We start from the raw sequence: 22,332 nt of genomic DNA on the forward strand, positions 1-22,332 counted from the left end.
ATCTTGCATATGTTTCAGCGTTGCCGGAACCTTTTATATATAGACAACTTGTACCTTACATTATTAAGCTTACTAGGATTAGAACATAAAACCAATGGTGTTCAGGAAATTAAAAATGCATGCAAACACCAAAAGAAAGTGATGTACATAAAAACACAGACACCAATCCATTACATCAAGGCAGCATATACTTTCATTCTGTTGGAAGCCATTCCATGAGGTGTGAAATTATGGTACACAAAATGTACACACAGGCACTGTGACCCCATATTGTTCATAATTGAATGGAAGATAAATGACAAATAGCATTGCGTGTGTAACATGTTCTGTTGATCCATGAGAGAGTGTAGATCAAGCGAGCCAACACTGACCATAAAACAGGTAATCCCAACCTAGATAAAATGTTTGACAAATAAGACCCTCAAGGGATCTCTTGAACTGCACCATGTGTGGCAGAAAGTTCTTAGTATGAAAAACAAAAATGTTGGCTTAGGAAGCAGCCAAAAGAACCCACCTGTCCAGATCTCTGTCAAATGCGGTCTTGGTCATCTAAGGCTTAATGTACACAGGACTTTTTTTCAACCCCCTCCCCTGAACATTTTAACTTGACAGATCGTAACCCACGTTTAAAGACGTCCGTTTTGCCATGGTTAAGTTTAGAAATAAAAAAGAAAAATACATTATTTTTTTCCCCAAAATAGCCAAAAATGAAAAACGCCTGTAAATGAAACATGGCTAAAACGAGAGTTACCGCATTTATAAGCGTTTGGCGCTTGAAATCCCTCTAAATTAGCGTCTGAACTCTTTTGCTTTCCAAAAAAGGCCTCTAAACTCAACTGCCGAAAAACATTAAAAATGAACCTATGTACACATAAGATAACATTGGATGAGTTCAGGGGCAGCTGAAAAAAAGCAGCCAACTGCCTCTGAACGTCCGTTTACCAGCAGCAGTGTACATGAGGCCTAAGTATTCTGCTGATTACTAGAAAACCCCTATAACAGTTAACTAGGCTGCATGTGACACAACTTTATTTTTTGTAGCTCCCCACACCTCATCATACACCGGTCACCTATAAAAAGTGCTGCAACAGCGGCACCTTGCAATCTGAATGTGCAAATACAGTTTATTCTTCTTTTGAACTATCAAAAGTATGTAGCAGAAGCTCCATCCAAACAATCTGCTACATTTGTATCTAGTCACAGGGGGTTATTTACAAAAGGCAAATCCACTTTGCACTTCAAGTGCACTTGAAAGTGCAGTCGCTCTAAATCTAAGGGGTAGATCTGAAATGAGTGGAAGCTCTGCTGATTTTATCATCCAATCATGTACAAGCTAAAATGCTGTTTTTTATTTTCCTTGCATGTCCCCCTCGGATCTACAGCGACTTTACTTTCAAGTGCACTTGCAGTGCAAAGTGGATTTTCCTTTAGTAAATAACCCCCATAGTCTCTTTTATTACATAACTGCTGGCAGGACTACAGGAGATTATTCAATGAGATGTATGGCCAGCTATACTTATGCCATTTCTGCAAATTATGTCAAAGGACACAAGCAGGCATTAATCTAGTAGAAATAAGAATTCAATTTAATGAAGATCTGACCTCCCATAGACAAGTTCAATGTCTAGAGCGCTACATCCTCATTTACATAAACATGCATGCTTGGGGCCAACAATCTGAACATGCATGCTTATATTAAAAAGTGTTGCTAAAGCCACAACAGTAAAATCAGTCTGTATATACAATAAAGCATGCTGGTTATACTCACTGTGGAACCTAAGGGTTTAACCCTCTGCATTGTGTAAAAAGGCCATTAGATCCAGTCTTCTCTGATCCTCCCTTTTGCTGTCCCTAATCCACCCGCTGATAGTATAGAGCCTTAGGAGGCACTTTACACATGCTCAATTTGGTGTGCATTTCAAGAGTAATTTTAGGGAAGGTGCATGTGATCAGCACAGGGCCAATTGGCACTGCCCAGACAAAAAGTCAGGTATCCTGCAGCCTCATAGGACAGTCAGAGGAGAAGGAAAACTCCTCCTACAAGCTTTAACCAGTGCTCAGCCAGAAACTGATAGAAGTCACAAGACTGCTACTGCTGATGAGAAAAGGTATTTAGCAGTTTATAATTATTAAAATAATTGTATTTCCATGTACCGTGGGAGAACAGATATAGTGAATGCAGGGTCCTGAGTATTGCAACACTGAGGCTGGGTTCACATATGTCTGGCTGCGGTTTGCAGTCCAGTGTAGTTTTGTTCACCGGCTCAGGTGCAAATTATTACCCTTTCAAACCGCACCGCAGCCGCCCCAAGCATGTGTGAACTGGCGCCATTGAAAGCCGCTCAGTCACATGTTATGTTAATTGGATGCAGCTAAAAATGTATCCAGTTTGCATATATGTGAACCCAGCCTGGAGTATTGGTGAGGAAAAATCTTGGGATAACCATAAAGGTGTGACCATCCTCTAAGGCCTAGGATCACACTTCCAATGAAATTAGGCTAAAGCTTCCCAATCCAATATTTAAGTGATAGACAAGATATCAAATTGTGTAATTCCAGCATAAAAAAAAAAAAAAAAAAAAAAAAAAAAAAAAAAAAAAAAAATTCTATCAAAACCCATCACTAGCAGAGTAGATTGATTACACAAAAAAAAACCATCACCAGCAGAGTGAAATCTCCTTTATCAGATTAGGGCATTCTAGGGGCAAAGAATATACTGTCTACATGCATGCCCAGAGCAACATTACATAAACCTATACTTAGATAAGTCACTGACAATTAGTAGAGAAGCAGCATGCACTTAATATAAAGCTTGACAATCATGCAGAGCTCAACAAGCATGTATGGCAAAATGTTGCATACAGAACCAAAAATGATTGCATTTTATTATGGGATCAATTAAAATATTCAAGCATAAGGGTGGATGTTTGTCAATGAAAATGACAACCATTCATTGCCAGCATCCTTCAAAACATAAGCCTTTCATTCAAACATATTGCATAGCTGACACTTGTGTGACCAGTAAACTGTTTTTAATGCCATCTGTTTAGCTTTGCCTATTGAAATCTAAACACACCAGCAGGTCTGGTCTGTCCATCAGGGGATCGGTTATTGGAAGATTTAGCCATACACTTATGACTATATCATAAAGGTGGGTGGGTGTGTGTACACGTGTACTTTTGAACAGCACAGTGCCAAGAAAAAGTATGTGAACCTATTGAATTTAACTGGTTTCCTACAGTAATTTGACATAAAATATGATCCGATTCTCAGAGTCACAATAGACAACACACAATGGGGGTTATTTACTAAAGGAAAATCCACTTTGCACTGCAAGTGCCCTTGGAAGTAAAGTCACTGTAGATCCGAGGAAGACATGCAAGGAAAATAAAAAACAGCATTTTAGCTTGCACATGATTGGATGATAAAATCAGCAGAGCTTCCACTCATTTCAGATCTACCCCTTAGATTTAGAGTGACTGCACTTCCAAGCGCACTTGCAGTGCAAAGTGAATTTGCCTTTTGTAAATAACCCCAAATGTGTTGCAGCTGATAAAGCAAACAATTCTAAGTTCTGTCTTTATTGAACACACCCATTCACAGTGCTGGAGGAAACCCTTATGCAGGCCATTCTGAGCGAATCTCTTTCCTGCAACCACAGTGTTGATAGGGGTATCCCTCCCGCTGAGCCATTGTATTCTCCCGACAAGGGGGCAGGGGAAGCCATCCCCGCGGAGAGAACTCAGTTATTACTGCTAGCGGCTAAACTATCCGCTAGTGATAATCGCATGTAAAATCCAGCAGGCTGATTGTACCCAAGCTGACTGTTCAACTCTGGTACTTTCAGCCTGCCTATGCATGGTTCGAATCCGGTCCCTGCTGAACCGGAGATTTGAAGAGTCTATGTCCGGCCTAAGTGAACTCTTGAGAGAACGGCTGGTTGAGCCTCCTTTAGCAGCAATGACTTCAAGCAAGCACTTTCAGTAGCTCTGAATCAGACCTGCACAAGGTTCAGGAAGAATTTTTGGACCATTCCTCTTTACAAAGCCCCTTCAGCTCAGAAACATTTGTAGGATGCCTGGTGCGAGCAGCTCTCTTAAGGTCATTCTACAGCATCTCGATGGTGGTCCAGGCCCTGAGGCAGCAAAGCAAGCCCAAATTGTGAAGTTTCCTTCATCATACTTAATCATTGGGATGATGTTTTGATGTTTGTAGACTGTGCCCTTATTGCACCCATACATAGTGCCGAGAATTATTTCCAGACAATTCAACTTTTTCATGTGTCCACAAAACAGTTGCCCAGGTGCTCTTTGGTAAACTTCAGTCAATCAGCAATGTTTTTGGTCAACAGCAGTTTCCTTGTTGGTGTTCTGCCATGAACACCCTGCCTGTTCAAAGACATACATATGGTAGACGGATATTTGCAAGTTCCAGTGAGGTATTCAAGTATTTAGCAGTTACTTGTGTGTTCTTTAACTCAATGAAGATTGTGCCCTGAAAGTCCTCTTGGCTGGGTGCCCACTTTTAAGCAGAGTAGCCACAGTACTAAACTGTCTCCATTTATAGAGCATTTGTCTGTTGACTGATAGATGCCTAAGGCCCCTTTCACACTGGGGCGGTTTGCAGGCTTTATTGCTCTAAAAATACCGCCTGCAAACCGCCCCTAAACAGCCTCCGCTGTTTGTTCAGTGTGAAAGCCCGAGGGCTTTCACACTGAAGCGGTGCGCTGGCAGGACGGTAAAAAAAGTCCTGCGAGCCGCATCTTTGGAGCGGTGAAGGAGCGGTGTGTTCACCGCTCCTGCCCATTGAAATCAATGGGACAGCGCGGCTATAGCCGCGCTGTACGAGCGGTTTTAACCCTTTTACGGCCGCCAGCGGGGGTTAAAACTGCACCGCTAGCGGCCGAATACAGACACAAAAACGATGGTAAAACAGCGCTAAAAAAAGCGCTGTTTTACCGCCGACGCCCCCACTGCCCCAGTGTGAAAGGGGCCTTAAACACAGAACTTTGTATCCCTTTCCAGACTTATGTAGATCAACTACTCGATTGAAGATCTTCAGAGAGCTAATTTTTGAGAGGCAAGGTTCAAATCAACTAATGCTTCTTACGCACAGCAATCTTAAAATGGTTAAGACACTCAACGTAGCTCTAAAACGACACCCCCAAACTCATTTCATTAATTGGACTCCAGATGTGCAAATTACTGACTCCAATTCACTTTCATTGAATTAGTCTATGGGATCACTTTTTCAGATTTTTCATATGATTACTGCCTGTGGCTGAAGCTACTAGAAATAATCACTGCTCCCGGAAGGGGCGACTCACCAGGCATACACACGGCAGGACTTTTTCATCAACAAACACAAACGTACTGACGACACTTCAAAAAGAAGACGTTCAATTCTCTGGCGCCACCCTTTGGTCAACTTCTGTATTGTTGCCTGATCTTTTGCATTGGTTCTGAGCATGCGCGTTTGTAGTTTGTACAAAAGTCCAATGGTTTTGTGTACACACGATCAGACTTTGCTCCATTGGACTTTCGTTGCCGGAAAGTTTGTCCGTTCGCACAGCCAACAAAAGTCCGATGAAAAACGAAAAAGTTTGTCCGATGGAGCATACACACGGTCGGGTGTTGCCTTAAAACAGCTAATTTGCATGTTTGTTGTCAAAAAATCCGATCGTGTGTACGAAGATGATCAATCAAGATAGCCAGACTGGGCAGTATCTTAAATATCACTAACCTAGTCCCAAAATACCAACCAAGCCGCACTCTTCGGTCATCCCAAGACCTCTTGCTCTCTAGATCCCTTGTCACCTCCTCCCATGCTCGCATCCAGGATTTCTCCAGAGCTTCTCCCATCATTTGGAACTCCCTACCCCAATCTGTCCATCTTTAGGCGATCCCCGAAAACCCTTCTCTTCAAAGAAACGTATCCTTCTTCTAACTAACACTGTTTTTACTTCCTCCATCAGCTCACCCCCCCCCCCCCCCCCAGCCATTACCTTTTGTATTAATTGACCCTCCCTATTTAGATTGTAAGCTCTAACGAGCAGGGCCCTCTGATTCCTCTTGTACCAAATTGTAATGTAACTGTAATATCTGCCCTCATGTTGTAAAGCGCTGCGCAAACTGTTGGCGCTATATAAAACCTGTATAATAATATTATTATTATATAATAATAAATATCCCTACTGAATGGTCTAATACTGCAATGAAAGCAGAGAGATGGTGATGAAAGGTAACTGAAAATGGGTTTTCAATACATTTCCAACATTCTTGTTGGTGGTTTCTCACTAGTTTTCTGCAAACTGTCATGCTGTGTCTTCTGTGCAGTTCGCAGCAGACAGCCCAACGCATAGAAGCGCGCACACTCCCCTAACTTGGTAATATGCATGATGGAATTTGTACACTTTCCTAGGCATGAAGTTACGCCGGAAAGAGCACCATTGCTTTGAAATATTACTGCATCAAAATGGTCAACATTATTAAAATAAAACCTACCATGGGTTTCTGGGCACGGAGCCGCAGTTCTAAACCCCCCCCCCCCCCCCCCCCCCCGCCTTAACCTTCCCTTCTTTGCTCTACTTTCTGCACTTTTTCACTACTCTGTTCTAATCCCCCCCCCCTTAATAACATTTAATTATGGGGTTTCCATTCTTGTTTCATTTATTATGTGGTTTCCTTCATTTATTCTCGATGGACCGTTGCCAACTTGGGCCATTTAAGGAGATACCCACACGACCAAAAGAGCCAGACTCCCCCGATAGTCAGATGGGGAGCTGGTTCTCCCTAGTGGGTGAAACATACGTTAGGGTTTAGGAGTTGACATATATTAGGTCGTGGTTTAAAATTCTTAAGTATGAAAGGCTTACAAGCCACACCTACCCAAGTAAAAATGTTATATAGTTAACATAAGGAGACAATACCGGTCTAAGTTAGCTATCAGAGAAGGAATCATTTAATATGTTATATTATTCAATGTGTGACTCCCTAAACATGTTACATCTTGCATAATGAAAAGTCGAGATTTTTGTTCATTGTATTATAAAACTCCAATAAAAACTATTGATACATAAAATAAAACCTAGCAAAGTTGGGCCCTGTGTACCCAGCTCCCCAAAAGACACCTTCGACCAATGAAATGCTGGTAGATCATTCATAAACATTACCAAGTTTTACCTCTCCAACAGAATGAAATTTAGAAAAGGAATAAAGCCAATAAACACTGAAGCACACAGCCTAGAACATCTACATATGGAGAATAAATCACCTCTGCTTCTCATAAAATAGCTCCGATGTTGTGTGGCTGTAAAAAAATTTAATATTTATAAGGTGAACAGCATTTACAAAGTGAAGACTAAGCATACTAAACATGCGTTTTAAATATTAGGTGTTTTACATATGAACTTATTCTACTGTCCAGAATTTTCATTTAATCTAGCCACTAAACAAAAAAAAAAAAAAAAAAAAAAAAAAAAACACACACCACACAACAGCACGCCCATAGGTGCCCAATAATGCATGTATATGCATAAATGGTGGCACTGGCAGACACAAAGGGCTCTTTCACACTAATACGTTTTTACCTTGCAAGAAAAAGGATTTCCCTTTATATCCTTTGGGACTCGTCACACAACTGTACTACGGGTGCGGTATGATTTGAAAACCACACCAAAAACACAGCTCCCTATTGAAATGAATACAAAAAGCACCGCTTTTTAAGTCACGTGTTCATTTTTCTCAGATCCCGGCAACCAGAAAAAAAAAAAAAAAAAAAAAAAAAAAAAAAACTGGGTCACAGGAGAGCACAAGTACACACCTGTGACCAAAAAGAGAAGTACGGCCAAAAAATCTTTGGTCTTAATGCTTAGAAGCCAAAATAACTATAGCATAGCAAGGCTGAGCAGGAGCATCAGTGGTTAGCTTGTTACTGCTTACAGCATTCTTATAACGAACAAGGGCTGATTTACTGAAGGAGTTTAGAATTTTCCATCCTGTACTGAAACAAAAATGAAGGTTGCTGTGGGCAATACATTGCTTTAGAACCCCTCCCATACATTAAACCTCCAGGAAGAATGGCAGTATATACACTTTATAGAATAACCCCAGGCTTGAACGATCATTTTGAGCAAGGGTTTGCAGAGACATGCAGAATGTACAACTTTGTGATATGACACTAACCTGATCTGAGAATTCGATCGAGCCTTTCCACACTAGGTGACTGTATTCGAACACGTGGACTTCCTGGTGAGGACACTTCTGAACTGACATCGGTGGAATCTTCCATAGTCAGGAAGAGGAGCTCCTTTACACACTTGTGACAGATGCTGTGCTGACATGGTAAAATCAAGGGATGTGTGTACAGCTCCTTGCAGGAAGGACACATGAGCTCTCGCTCAATATTTTTAATCACAGCCTGGAGAGAAAAAAATAAAAAATAAAATACAAATACATGACTAAGGGGAGAAAAAAAAAAAAAAAAAAAAAAAAAAAAAAAAAAAAAAAAAAAAAAAGCAGTTTTGGAGAATTGTAGTAAATAAATCACCTTGTTCCCAAAAGACAAAAAAGTGCACATAGTACTTAAAGGGGTTGTAAACCTACGCGTTTTTTTCACCTTAATGCCCCCCAGCCCCCCCATTTTACTTACCTAAGCCCTAAAACTTGACCCATGGGGACGTGCTGTCTCTGCCCAGGGTTCTCGGCTCTTTATTGGAGCCAATGGCTGCTGTCAATCAAATCCAAAGACGCCGGGGCCGAGTCCTGCATTCGGTTTCTATGGACGCCGAATGCTGGACTTGGGAGCGCGCCCGCAAGGTAACCCCCCTCATGTAGGGAGGAGCCGCTAGAGCCACCGGGGGACCCCAGAAGAGCCGATTCGGGGCCACACTGTGCAAGACTAGCTGCACAGTGGAGGCAAGTATGGTGTTTTTTTGTTTTTTTAAACAAAACGAACCCTTACAGTCACTTTAAGCTGCATAAATGTAGTCATACACGCTTTATCGAATTGATGTGTGATCCAATCAAAACAACTGAATCTACAAAACTGAATAGCCTTAGGCCTGTGCACACGGGCAGAATGTCAGGAGACATTTGCCAGTACAAAAAAAAAATACCGTACGACATTCTGCCCGTGTGTATGAGCGGCTTCTGTCAGATGTGCATGCTGGAATACTAGCAGCCGACCAACTCCTGATTACCGCTCTTAGCCAATGGCAGAGAGCGCTGATCGAAGTGTTCTGGTGGGGCATCCCCCTGTCAGAAAACAGTTCAGCGGAGGAGATCGCTGGACTAACCATGCATAGTTAGTACAGCAGCTCCTGACCAGAGTAGTCTGGTTGCACAAAAAAAAAAAAAAAAAAACAAAAAAAAAAAACAACAAAAAAAAAAAAAAACAAAAAAAAAAACCCTGTAATGTGTACCCAGCTTTAAACTTCCCTTCCAACTGATTTAGACTCAATTTAGAACAAACCAAGTTGATCAGCCATAGAGGATTATCATCATTTTACATCAAACAGCACTGTGATACTAAGTTCATAAATACAATTATATCGCGATCAGATCACTTCCCCATGTGTAGAATACTGATCCAAAATGGGTCATCAACTACAGATGGCTTATTCCAATCAGGGGTGATTGGGGGGGGGGGAAGAAGATGGATTTGACACGTTTATGGACTCCATTAATCCCTTAAGGGCCCATTCACACCAGAAGTTGCCTAGAATGCAGCTGCAGGGCTGTGGTGGGATGACAGCAGTGCCAATGTTATGGAGAAGGGAGTCTTGTAGTCCTAAAACCCTTCCTATTCTAGGGTGGCAACATTAATCCTACATAGTGTGGTGAGTGAACGTTAGAAGTGAGCTCAGTGGATGTGCAGTCTACAAAAGCTAAGGTAGGATTAGAAATACTTTGTTGTAACTGCTGTTCATTGTGCAGCAAACACTGAGGCACATAGAGTACCTTGAAAAAGTATTCATACCCCATGAAAGTTTCCACATTTTGTTATGTTACAACCAAAAACGTAAATGTATTTTATTGGGATTAAGTGGCACATGATTGTGAAGTGGATGGTTTTCAAAATTCTTTACAAATAAAATATGTGAAAAGTGTGGCATGTATTTGTATTCAGCTCCCCGAGTCAATATTTATAGAACCACCTTTCACTGAAATTACAGCTGCAAGTCTTTTTGGGGATGTCTCCACCAGCTTTGCACATCTAGAAAGTGAATTTTTTGCCCATACTTCTTTGCAAAATAGCTCAAGCTCTATCGGATGGAGAGCGTCTGAACAGCATTTCAAGTCTTGCCACAGATTATTAATTGGATTTAGGTCTGGACTTTGACTGGGCCATTCTAACACATGAATATGCTTTGATCTAAACCAGTGGTTCTCAACCTGGGGTTCGAATGACTATTTGCCAGCGGCCACTGAATCCTGGGCTGTTCCTGAAGCCCGCGCTGCTCTCCCAGTCTTTTGCAGCCGTCCAGCAGGGCTGTCCCTGGAGCCTTTGCCCACTCAGCCTCTTTGCAGCTGCCCATTCAGTTCACGGCATGGCTGTGGGACAGAGACTAGAGGTCAGCTGACTAGTGAGGAATGTGAAGTGGGAGGGGCTGGAGGAGACCCTATCTCCTGATTTCGGCATAGGTGTCACTGCCACGAGACACCACAAAGTCTTAGACACAGTGAGTAACACTACCTGTGATTATAGTTGCCATTAAAAGTCCCCACTACAGTTCTCAGATCAGCAGATGACCTTGATCAAGAGCACCTAGGTTGGATGATCAGAACCCCCCCCAGCACTACCACTCATCCTACCCCCTACCAATGAGCAAGAGAAGGAATAAAAATAGAGAATACATGGAAGGGAGAGGAAAAGAGGGGGATAAACAAAGAAAAATAAAAAGAATAAGAGAAAGAACAAGAAAAACGGCTAGAGAGGGATGGGGGGGGGGGGGGGAAATGAGCATAGAGATGAAAGGGTAAGAAAGGAGAGCAAAAGAGAAAAAAAAAAAAAAAAGTGGCAACATCCTAACATCCTAAAATGTACCATAAGGGGTTTTAATACTGTACGAGTGGAAGGGGCTCAGAGAGCGCTAAATGTTCATGTGTTTGGGGTGCAAATTACTTGTCTTGCCTTGGGTGCCGACAACCCACGCTATGAAAATAATTTTACTGTTAGGGGCCCACAACTTGGGAAATGTTATCAAGGGGTCATGGCACTAGAAGGGTTGAGAACCACTGATCTAAACCATTTCATTGTAGCTCTGGATGTATGTTTAGGGTTGTTGTCCTGCTGGAAGGTGAACCTCCACCCCAGTCTCAAGTCTTTTGCAGACTAACAGGTTTTCTTCTAAGATTGCCCTGTATTTGGTTCCATCCATCTTCCCATCAACTCTGACCAGCTTCCCTGTCCCTGCTGAAGAAAAGCATCTCTACAACATGATGCTGCCACCACCATGTTTCACGTTGGGGATGGCGTGTTCAGGGTGATGTGCAGTGTTAGTTTTTCGCCACACATAGCATTTTGCCTTTAGGCCAAAAAGTTCAATTCTGGTCTCATCTGACTAGAGCATCTTCTTCCACATGTTTGCTGTGTCCCCCACATGGCTCCTTGCAATCTGCAAACAGGACTTCTTATGGCTTTCTTCCAGCCACTCTTCAAAGGCCAGATTTGTGGAGTACACGACTAATACAGTAGTTGTCGTCATGTGGACAGATTTTCCCACCCGAGCTGTGGATCTCTGCAGCTCCTCCATAGTTACCATGGGCCTATTGGCTGCTTCACTGATTAATGCTCTCCTTGTCAAGCCTGTCAGTTCAGGTGGATGGCCATGTCTTGGTAGGTTTGCAGTTGTGCCATATTTCTTTCCATTTTCAGATGATGGATTAAACAGTGCTCTGTGAGATGTTCAAAGTTTGGGATATTTTTTTTTATAACCTAACCCTGCTTTAAACTTCTCCACACCTTTATCCTTGACCTGTCTGGTGTGTTCCTTGGCCTTCATGATGCTGTTTACTAAGGTTCTCTAACAAACCTCTGAGGGCGTCACAGAACCGCTGACTACTAATAAGGTGACTTCTGAAGGCAATTGGTTCAACTAGAATTTTATTAGGGGTATCAGAGTAAAAGGGGGCGGAATACAAATGCACACCACTTTTCAGATATTTGAAAAAAATAAATAAAAAAATTGAAAAAAAAATGTATCGTTTTCCTTCCACTTCACAATTATGTGCCACTTTGTGTTGGTCTATCACATAAAATCCCAATAAAAACACACTTACGTTTTTGGTTGTAACATGACAAAATGAAAAATTTCAAGGGGTATGATGAATACTTTCAAGGCACTGTATGTGACCCCAGAGAAGACAACACATCCAATTTACTTTTGTCACTTTAAAGCTGAATTCTAGGCACAAAAACATTAAAATATATTTCTCAAGAGCCACAAAGAAAATAAATCTACTTTTTGTGCACCAAAGGTCTTTACAAACGCAGATATTACCTTGTAAAAGGTAGCCGTCACATCAATGTGCTGAACATAACCCGTGCAGAGGGCAGAGCTGGTGGAAGGACCCAGCAAATTCCACCCACTACAGAGGGCAGATACAATACCAGTCACCCTGCACATGGAGAGAGTAAATATCGCCTACAGAGGCAGTTTTACATTGAATTATTGCACAGATTTAGAAAAACTACACAAGCACTCCCAAGATCTTAAGAATATGCATATGCCACTTGTTTTTAGAGGATATTTACTCATTCAGGAGTCCAACAAAAAATAAATAATTTACCAACATGTACAAAGTGCAGGTACCCTGAAGTGCCTGCACATACCTGCAGCAGTTTTCAGTACCTCCTGTTTCTTCCAAATGGAAGGTCGGCTGCATGGACCTACACACGCATCCTGGAGTGCACATTTGTGCGGGTCCACTCCAGGATTCATGTTTTGGTTTGTGCAGCCGATTGTCATTGGATTCAACAGGCTGCCTGCACGCCCTTTCGCATGTGTACAGATTGGTATTCCCGTGTGAATAAGGGAATAAATATGTAATGGGGAAATCACTATAATGGCTATTCAACTAGTATGAAAAGAAGCACAGAGCTCATTACTAAAGGTGTGCCAGAAACCGAATCTATGTAGAAGAATATGTATCGGCCTAAACTGAAAGGAAAAAAAGTTTTTTTTATATATTTTTGGGGATATTTATTATAGCAAAAAAAAAAAAATGCATTTTTTTCAAAATTGTCACTTTTTTTGTTTATAGCGCAAAAAATAAAAACCACAGAGGTGATCAAAAGTAAGCTCTATTTGTGGGGAAAAAAAAAAAAAAATGGATGTCAAATTTTGTTTGGGAGCCACGTCGCACGACCGTGCAATTGTCAGTTAAAGCGACGCAGCGCCGAATCGCAAAAAGTGCTCTGGTCAGGAAGCGGGTAAATTCTGAAGAGGCTGAAGAGGTTAATTGTAATCAAGATTTGCAAACTACTGACTCCATTAGCTTTTGTTGAAGTAATTAGTCTAGTTCACTTTTTCCTCCAGCACTGTGAATGTTTAACTGGTGTTTAAAGACACAGGGAATTTGAATTGTTTGCGTTATCACTTAAGCGCATTGTGTTTGTCTATTGTTATTATGAGGATCAGATTGTAAACTAATGAGCAGGACCCCAATTCCTCCTGTATTGTAACTGTACTGTCTGCCCTCATGTTGTAAAGTGCTGCATAAACTGTTGTCACTATATAAGTCAGGTACAATTATAATTTATTGGCAAATTACTGCAGAAAAAAAATTCTTGCCACTGTATGTAGCTGAGGCTACAGTTTATACAGTGCTCCCAGCAACTGCAGGTAATAGTTTGTTTGAAGCAGCTTGGTCCACACTATATAAAATGTCACTAAAAGCCGGAGATCAGCTTTAAAGTGATATTAACCACTTAAGGACCGAGTACTTAGAACCCCCAAACATTACACTTTTTTCCCTAACACCCTAGAGAGAGAATAAAATGGCGGTTGTTGCAATACTTTGTCACACCGTATTTGCGCAGCGGTCTTACAAGCACGCTTTTTTTTTTTTTTTTTTTTTTAAATAAGACAGTAAAGTTAGCCCAAATCATTTTTATATTGTGAAAGATAATGTTACGCCGAGTAAATTGATACCCAACATGTCATGTTTCAAAATTGCACCCGCTCCTGGAATGGCGACAAACTTTTACCCTTAAAAATCTCCATAGGCAACATTTAAAAATTTTTACAGGTTGCATGTTTTGAGTTACAGAGGAGGTCTAGGGCTAGAATTATTGCTCTCGTGTTAACGATCGCAGCGATACCTCACATGTGTGGTTTGAACACAGTTTTCATATGTGGGCACTACTCATGTATGCATTTACTTCTGCACGCAAGCTTGGCGGGACAGGGCGCGTTTAAAAAAAAAAAAAAAAAAACATAACAAAGATATCCCTCTTCAAAGTTAGGATGTATATCGGCGTGCGCAGTCCGGAAGTGGTTAAAAAGGAGGGTTTTTTTTTTTTTTTTTTTTTTTTTTTAATGCTTACATGGTTTTGTACCCAATACTCCTCTTCTTGGGTCCCCGCCACTGGCGCTCCTTGCCCTTCCAGCTTGCTATGGGGGAACCCGAGCAGGCTTGCTCCCAAGCAGCAGTTCTGTGTCCCCATTTACACACAGAATGCAGTCCCGCCCCTTCCTCATTGGCTTACTGGCTGTGATTGGCAGTAGCAGGAGCCAATGGCTCCTTCTGCACTCTTAGACAACGTGGAAAAGACCTGGGAGAGCCGCTGCTCGAGCACATTGCTGGATCAAGATGGGGGATCAGGCAAGTATGGTGAGGGGGATGCTGCACAAGGGTTTTTTTTTTTTTTTACCTTCATGCATATACAGTGCCTTGCAAAAGTATTCACTCCCTTGGCTTTTTATCTATTTTGTTACATTACAGCCTTTAGTACAATGTTTTTTTTTTTTTTTAATCTGAAATATATGTGATGATCAGAACACAATAGTTTAACTTGATGAAGTAAAATATATACATAAAACTATTTTTCAGAAATAAAAGAAAAACTGATAATTGGCATGTGCGTATGTATTCACCCTCTTTGTTATGAAGCCCATAAAAATCTCTGGTGCAACCAACTACCTTCAGAAGTCACATAATTAGTGAAACGATGTCCACCTGTGTGCAAGCTAAGTGTCACGTGATCTGACATTACACACACCTTTTTGAAAAGCCCCAGAGGCTGCAACACCTAAGCAAGAGGCACCACTAACCATGAACTGCCATGAAGACCAAGGAATTTTCCAAACAAGTAAGGGACAATGTTGTTGAGAAGTACAAGTCAGGGTTAGGTTATATATAAAAAAAAAAAATTAAAAAAAAAAAAAAAATCCAAATCTTTAATGATCCCTAGGAGCACCATCAAATCTATCATAACCAAATGGAAAGAACATGGCAACAGCAAAGAGATGGCCGCACACCAAAACTCACGGACCGGGCAAGGAGGGCATTAATCAGAGAGGCAGCACAGAGACCTAAGGTAACCCTGGAGGAGCTGCAGAGTTCCAGAGCAGAGACTGGAGTATCTGTACATAGGACGAAAATAAGCCGTAGGCTCCATAGAGTTGAGCTTTATGGCAGAGTGGCCAGAAGAAGTCAATACTTTCAGAAAAAAACAAGATGTCACATTTTGAGTTTGCGAAAAGGCACGTGGGAGACTCCCAAAATGTATGGAGGAAGGTGCTCTGGTCTGATGAGCCTAAAATTACACTTTTTTTTTTAATGGCCAAAAAAACACCACACGATATGTCTGGCGCAAACCCAACACAACACCCAAAGAACACCATCCCCACAGTGAAACATGGTGGTGGCAGCATCATGCTGTGGGGATGTTTTTCAGCAGTCAGGACTGGGAAACTGGTCAGAGTTGAGGGAAAGATGGATGGTGCTAAATACAGGGATATTCTTGAGCAAAACCTGCACCACTCTGTGTGTGATTTGAGGCTAGGACGGAGGTTCACCTTCGAGCAGGACAATGACCCCAAACACATTGCTAAAGCAACACTTGAGTGGTTTAAGGTGAAACGTAAATGTATTGGAATGGCCTAGTCAAAGCCCAGACCTCAATCCAATAGAAAATCTGTCAGACTTAAAGATTGCTTTTCACAAGCGCAAACCATCCAACTTGAAGGAGCTGAAGCAGTTTTGCAAGGAGGAATGGGCAAAAATCCCAGTGGTAAGACTTGGAGCTGTGATCCCCACAAAAGGTGGCTCTACAAAGTATTGACTTTAGGGGTTGAATAGTTATGCACATTGACTTTTTCTGTTATTTTGACCTATTTGCTTCACAAAAAATAAAAAATAAATAAATAAATAAAAAACCACACACATCTTCAAAGTTGTGGGCATGTTCTATAAATTAAGTGATGCAAATCCTCAAACAATCCATGTTAATTCCAGGTTGTGAGGCAACAAAACACGAAAAATGCCAAGGGGGTGAATACTTTTGCAAGGCACTGTAGGTAAAAAGCCTTGAGCCTTCACATCCACTTTAACCTTTGGAATAAAACAATTACTGTACAAATGGGTGAAAAAATGCTTTAATCAATAAATTATGAGTGGTCAGGCAACTGCCATCTGCCCACTGAGGTGGAGCCTAGTGTCGAAAATATGCTTCTGCAGGACTGCTGAGAGAACAGATGACAGCAAGACCCAGTGAAAGGGCCACTGTCAATCAACTGCTCTGATCTGCCCCATGAAGCAGTGCTGCCTGTGACATAGGCAGAAGGGAGTGTAACAGGCACAGTAAGCTATAAAGCCTTTTTTCCCCCCACATGTATTCAGATATGTCCTTTTATATACCACTGTTGTAAACTGTGGCTAGCAGTTTTAGCTGCTGGCAATACTTGCAGGCTAAAATCTGACATGCTGGTTGTACCCCAGGCAAGCGATGGATCCACTTGGGTACAATGGGCTTGCCCACAGAAATATAGAATCTCAGCCAGCCCCGTCCTGTCCCTGCTGAACCAGCCAAGATTCAATCCATCTATAGTCGGCATTAGCCTTCACCATGTTGGAGCTTCACCTGTCTGAATTCCTCCCCAGGGCCCCCTGCAAACTGACAGTTGTCTATTATGGAACCTCAGAAGATTTCGAGAACAAGCCAGAGAACTTCAAATGGATTTGTAGCAATTCCCATACCCAGATATTGGGTCATTGACTCATTTGTTCTCTCAAATAAGTCAGTCAATAAACTAACAACACTATAAAGGACTTTTGCACAATGTTATGTATTGGGGTGAACAGGTTTAAAAAAGGGAAAACTAGAGGCAAGCAACCATTAACGAATAAAAAAATAAAAATAAAACACAATTCGTTTTATGGATCGAAATAAGCTAAAAGTTTTGGCTAGAGTGAGAAATGTTAATAACCCTATTGGGTTTTTATGGCTTCCAGAACTAGTGTGGTGGAGGTTATGAATAGGGTTAGCACTGATAGCTTTTGTTAACAGGCAAGTACTTGCCGATACTGAGCACTGAAAAAATGTATGGGTTTAAATCACACTGCAAAGAATTGCATGCGATTTGAACAGTAACGTTGTGAAATTCCTGTTCAAATTGCATTAGATTCTTTGCCCTGCGATTTGAGCCCATTCATTTTGTATGGGCTCACATTGCACCGCAAATGGTATCTGAGGATTTGCATGAGTATACAAGCACTCATTCAAATGCTTCGTATCGGCACTGACACCAGTATTGGTGCAACGCTAGTTCTACATAAATCAAATACTGTAGTGTCACAGCTCTCTACTGCCCAGACGGGTTCCCTGGGAGAATCGGCTTAAAGCAGAGCTCTACCCAAAAGGGTCTGCCTCGCCTCTCCTCCCCTCCCCCCTGCCTTTTGGGAGGGGGGGGGGGGCAGGAACCTAGTTCTGACAGGTACCCGCTCCAACGTCTGAAGACACCACTGGATCCCTGGACAGGCAAGTGTCCTAATATTAAAAGTCAGCAGCGGCAGCATTTGTAGCTCCTGACTTAAGTTTTTTCTGAAGCAACCTGGAGCTCCGCTCTAAAAAGGAAAGGAAGGATGAGAAGGCCAATCCGTTAGGGATTGGGTCCAGATATAAAATGTGTTTTTTTTTTTTTTTGTTTTTTTTTTTATTGTGACAAAAAGGGGGTCTATAAGGCACTGATTGCCAATGCACTTCAAGGGTCATGTCCCTATCCCAGAGCTTGGGTGTTTAATGTAAAAGCAAAATGGAGAGAGAGAAAGGTCGTTAATCATGGATCCAAATTCTTCATAAACTGTGCTCAATCAGTAATGTTGGCAGTCTGCTGATGAAGGGGGATTTGTGCAGAATCCCCCAAATAGGTTGGCTGTCAACTTTTGATGGATCCTTTTGTGACAAGTAGTAATACTAGACCAATACTCCTAGCTTGGCATTCTCCTAATTTTACTCTATACAGATTAATAGTTCTGTCTGTACCCCCCACTGGGGAAATTCACCTTCTCTATCTGTCCTGCTGACCATGCTTTCCAGTACAGAAAGTGATGGTAAAAAACACAAAAGTTTAGGCGTAGGGAGGGAGGAACTCCCCTTAAGAGCGGCGGTTTCCATTGTAATTGTGTAAGAAGGGAATTCCCCTTGCTTTGGTAAGATTTCCTTTCACTTTCCTATTGTGTCTCTGGAAGGAAGGTTACTTAAAAAGCAAAAAAGTTTTAGTTTTGGATAGAGTGGAGAGGGATTAGAACAACTGTCATTTATGACTGCGGTCTTTTCCCCAGTTATGGAGATTCACTCTGTCTTGTTTACTATTATAGAAAGCAAAAGAAAATTTTGTGCGGACATCAGAATAATAGAGGGGAAAAACTTCCAATGGGAACACTAGTTCTGGTGACACACCGAGATTCCCCCACTTTGGCAAGTGAAGGAAAAAATCTCCCATGGGACATAGATGGCAAAAAGGGCAGTGGTTAGAACTAGCGATGCACTGAAATTTCAGGCCGCCAGGAAATCATCAGCGAAAAAAAAAATAAATAAATAAATTATATGGCAGCACAGTGGTGTAGTGGTTAGCTCTTTCACCTAGCAGCAATAGGGTCGCTGGTTCAAATCCCGACCACAACACCATCTGCCTGGAGTTTGCATGTTCTCCCTGTGCCTGCGTGGGTTTCCTCCCACACTCCAAAGACATGCTGGTAGGTTAGACCCTGTCTAAAAATTAGCCAAAATATGTGAATGTACGTATGACCCTACGGGGTAAAGGACCGTGCTAAACCGCATTGACACCAGCGGCAAAAAGCGCCCTGAGGCGATTCAGTTCGCATAGGTAGCGCTATACAAATCACTCATTCATTTGTGCACTGAATGGAAATTTTGGTGCCAAAACCGAACATTCAGGATACACTTGGCCAAAACCAATGAATATAATATATATATATATATATATATATATATATATATATATATATATATATATATATATATATATATATATATATATATATATATATATATATATATATATATATATATATATATAGTTTCCCCGAAAATAAGACCTAGCATGATTGTCAGTGATGGCTGCAATATAAGCCCTACCCTGTTTCTCTGAAAAGAAGACCTACAAGGACTTTAACTAGGGCTTATTTGGGGGGTAGGGCTTATATTGCAGCCATCACTGACAATCACGCTAGGTCTTATTTTTGGGGAAACAGGGAGGGTGTGTGTGTGTATATATATATTTCAACTTTTTAATATCATGAATCATCGTTAATATCATGAATTTAAATGACTATGAATGTATTGTCAGCTATTATTGGCACCTTTAGCACAAAACTTTAAACTCTACGTACGTCTTCACACTAGTCCGTTACGCTTCCGTGTTCTAAAAAAAAAAAAAAAAAAAAAAAAAAAAAAAGAAGAAGAAGGAAGGTGCCGGTAATGGCTGCAGAAAATGCATGCAACTTTGCTGCGATTACAGTGTTTTTCATAGGTCAGGTGACTCAATGCATTAAAAAAAAAAAAAAAAAAAACCCCCACACACAACACAATACAAGTGCATTTTTGAGGCATTCTTGCTGTGTTTTCAATTTATTTCAATGCATGCTATTCCATACCTGAAAATACCAGGAAGTTTTGTTGCTTCTTTGCAGTTGAAAAGTGGCAAGGGAGTGAAAAATAATAAATAACATTCTGCTGGGTAGGATTAAAGCGAACGTGTTGCTTTGCCCTACATAGGCATAGCCAAAAAAAAAAAAAAAAAAATAGAATAAAAGCAAGTAGAGGGCACATTCCGCTTTTCTTTATTACTGAAGAGAAGAGCTGACTTGTTTATACACATTCCTCATTATTGCCAACAGGTTAATAAGACTACACCACAAACTCCTGGACGTAGGCACCATATCTAGGCCCAGCAGTTGGAATAAATCACATTACAGAGTAGATGCATGATGGGGGACTGTCTCCTTCAATTACACAGATGCACAGAGGAGAGTGAATTACGGTCTGGCTGAGCGAATTAGGAGAAAGCTCTGGCCTGTAGTTAATCATTCGGAAGGGGCGTTTTGTCTGCACATTTAGGACTTCTGTGGGAAAAGAACTAAAAAGAGCACACGTTCTAGAGAAAGCCATAGACATCTCAGTGCAGACACGGTCTGTCCTGCCGTAGGAAGTACAGTATAATCAACTTCATTTTGCTAATCCTAGCTCGCCATTGTAAAAAGAAAATGGTACAAAGGTCAAATTAATTAGATCTCATGTCATGGATCATGTCAATTCATTTTCTTTTTACAGAAGGCATCACAAAAAAGTCATTTAGGATTACATAGGGAGACCTCAAATCGCGGTTGGGGGTCTGCCATGATTGTCGCACAATACAACGTGCTGCAATCACAGGACGCATGTCGCCCCAAAGTAGCTCCTGAACTATATTTGCAGGCGACGTGCTTCCCCCGATGCAGGTTGCCGCGACTGCAGCGCGTCTTATCGTGTGGCAATCCCGCACCGGGATTTGAGGCTTCATTCAAATGAATGGCATCTCAAACGCTAGTTCCACGTTTTATCATTCATACCTCAGCGCTGTCAAAACGCAGGCAGATTTGCAGCAGATCTGCCCGCGATTTGACAGCGCTGAGGTATGAATGATAAAACATGGAACTTGCATTTGAGATTTAAAACGCTTGAAGTGTGAAGGCAGCCCCACAGCTGTCAAAGAAAAAAAAAAAAAAAAAAAAAAAAAAAAAAGGGGGGGGGGGGGGGGCAGCAGGCAAAGTTTATCACAACATTGTTTCTTATCTCTCAGTGCTGAGCAAAGTATCATTTGGTTCTTTTCAAACAGGAAGAAATTTCGGTCTGCAAATGAGGCCAGTTATACCACTTAGAGTAGACCATGGGTGCTCAACCTGTGGCACTCCAGCTGTTGCGGAACTACAGTTCCCATCATGCCTCTGCCTTTGGGAGTCATGCTTGTAACTGTAAGCGGCGTGCAATGCTTCTTGGGACATGTAGTTCAACAGCTGCAGGGCCACAGGTTAAGCACACATGACTTAGACTAAGCCTTATGCTGACACTTGTTGCTTACAAGTTAAAAATCTGTATTTTTTGCTAGAAAATTGCTTAGAACCCCCAAACACTACAACACTATTTGTGAAGCAGTCTTTCGAGCACAATTTTCTGGGAGGGGAAAAAAAAAAAAAACACACCACACACACTTCAATTAAGTTTTTTTTTTTGTATAATGTAAAAGATGTTATGCAGAGAATCATGACGTTTATTCTAAGCAAAAAGAGTTTGACGAGTTTTTCCCGACACAAGGTGAAAATGGTGACGGGAAAGGCACAACCTGTGATTGACAGCCTCAACTCAGTACCTGTGTGTAGGGGGTGTGCCCCTTCCCTCCAATCAGCTCTCAGAGCTCTCCTCACTAATGTAACTTCAGCTCAACACCCCCTGCTTTTCAGAGCCGAGAGATCCTGTGTCAATTCTGCACTTTAAATGGATGTAGGGCAAAGATGGTTGTAGTTACACAGCTCCAACTTATGTAGGAAGATCTGTTTCATCTCTGTATCACCAGAGGCCAGTGACTACACTGGGTATAGGTAAAGCTTTACAACCACTTTAAGGCCAGAGACGCATGATGGGACTAAACACTCATTGTACATGGGGCCCCAATAAGGGGAACGCACCACATCTTGACTTACACCATCCTCTTTCAACCTTTTTACCCACAGAGTAACCCTGAAATTTTTAGTTCTCAGGAAACCCCTACTTTAAATTTATCGGGGTCAGAGGGAATAGCCTCTTCATGGTGGTGGTCAGAAAGCCACC

General features: G+C 41.6%; 1 protein-coding gene across 3 annotated transcripts in view; it reads right to left on the bottom strand.

Moving 5' to 3' along the window:
- Window positions 1-22,332, bottom strand: part of TRIM36 (tripartite motif containing 36) — a 145,360-nt gene that overhangs the window by 54,519 nt on the left and 68,509 nt on the right. For 2 of the 3 annotated variants that reach the window (XM_073624636.1, XM_073624637.1), the window contains exons 2-3: window positions 8,184-8,418; window positions 7,273-7,308 (exon numbers count right to left, since the gene is read on the bottom strand). In XM_073624636.1, the coding sequence (XP_073480737.1) occupies window positions 7,273-7,308; window positions 8,184-8,418 (271 nt within the window). The remainder of the gene's footprint in view (window positions 1-7,272; window positions 7,309-8,183; window positions 8,419-22,332) is intronic. The other variant, XM_073624638.1, reaches the window with a different exon arrangement.

This window comes from Aquarana catesbeiana, linkage group LG01 (genome assembly GCF_042186555.1).
Source record: "Aquarana catesbeiana isolate 2022-GZ linkage group LG01, ASM4218655v1, whole genome shotgun sequence".
Lineage (NCBI taxonomy): Eukaryota > Metazoa > Chordata > Amphibia > Anura > Ranidae > Aquarana > Aquarana catesbeiana.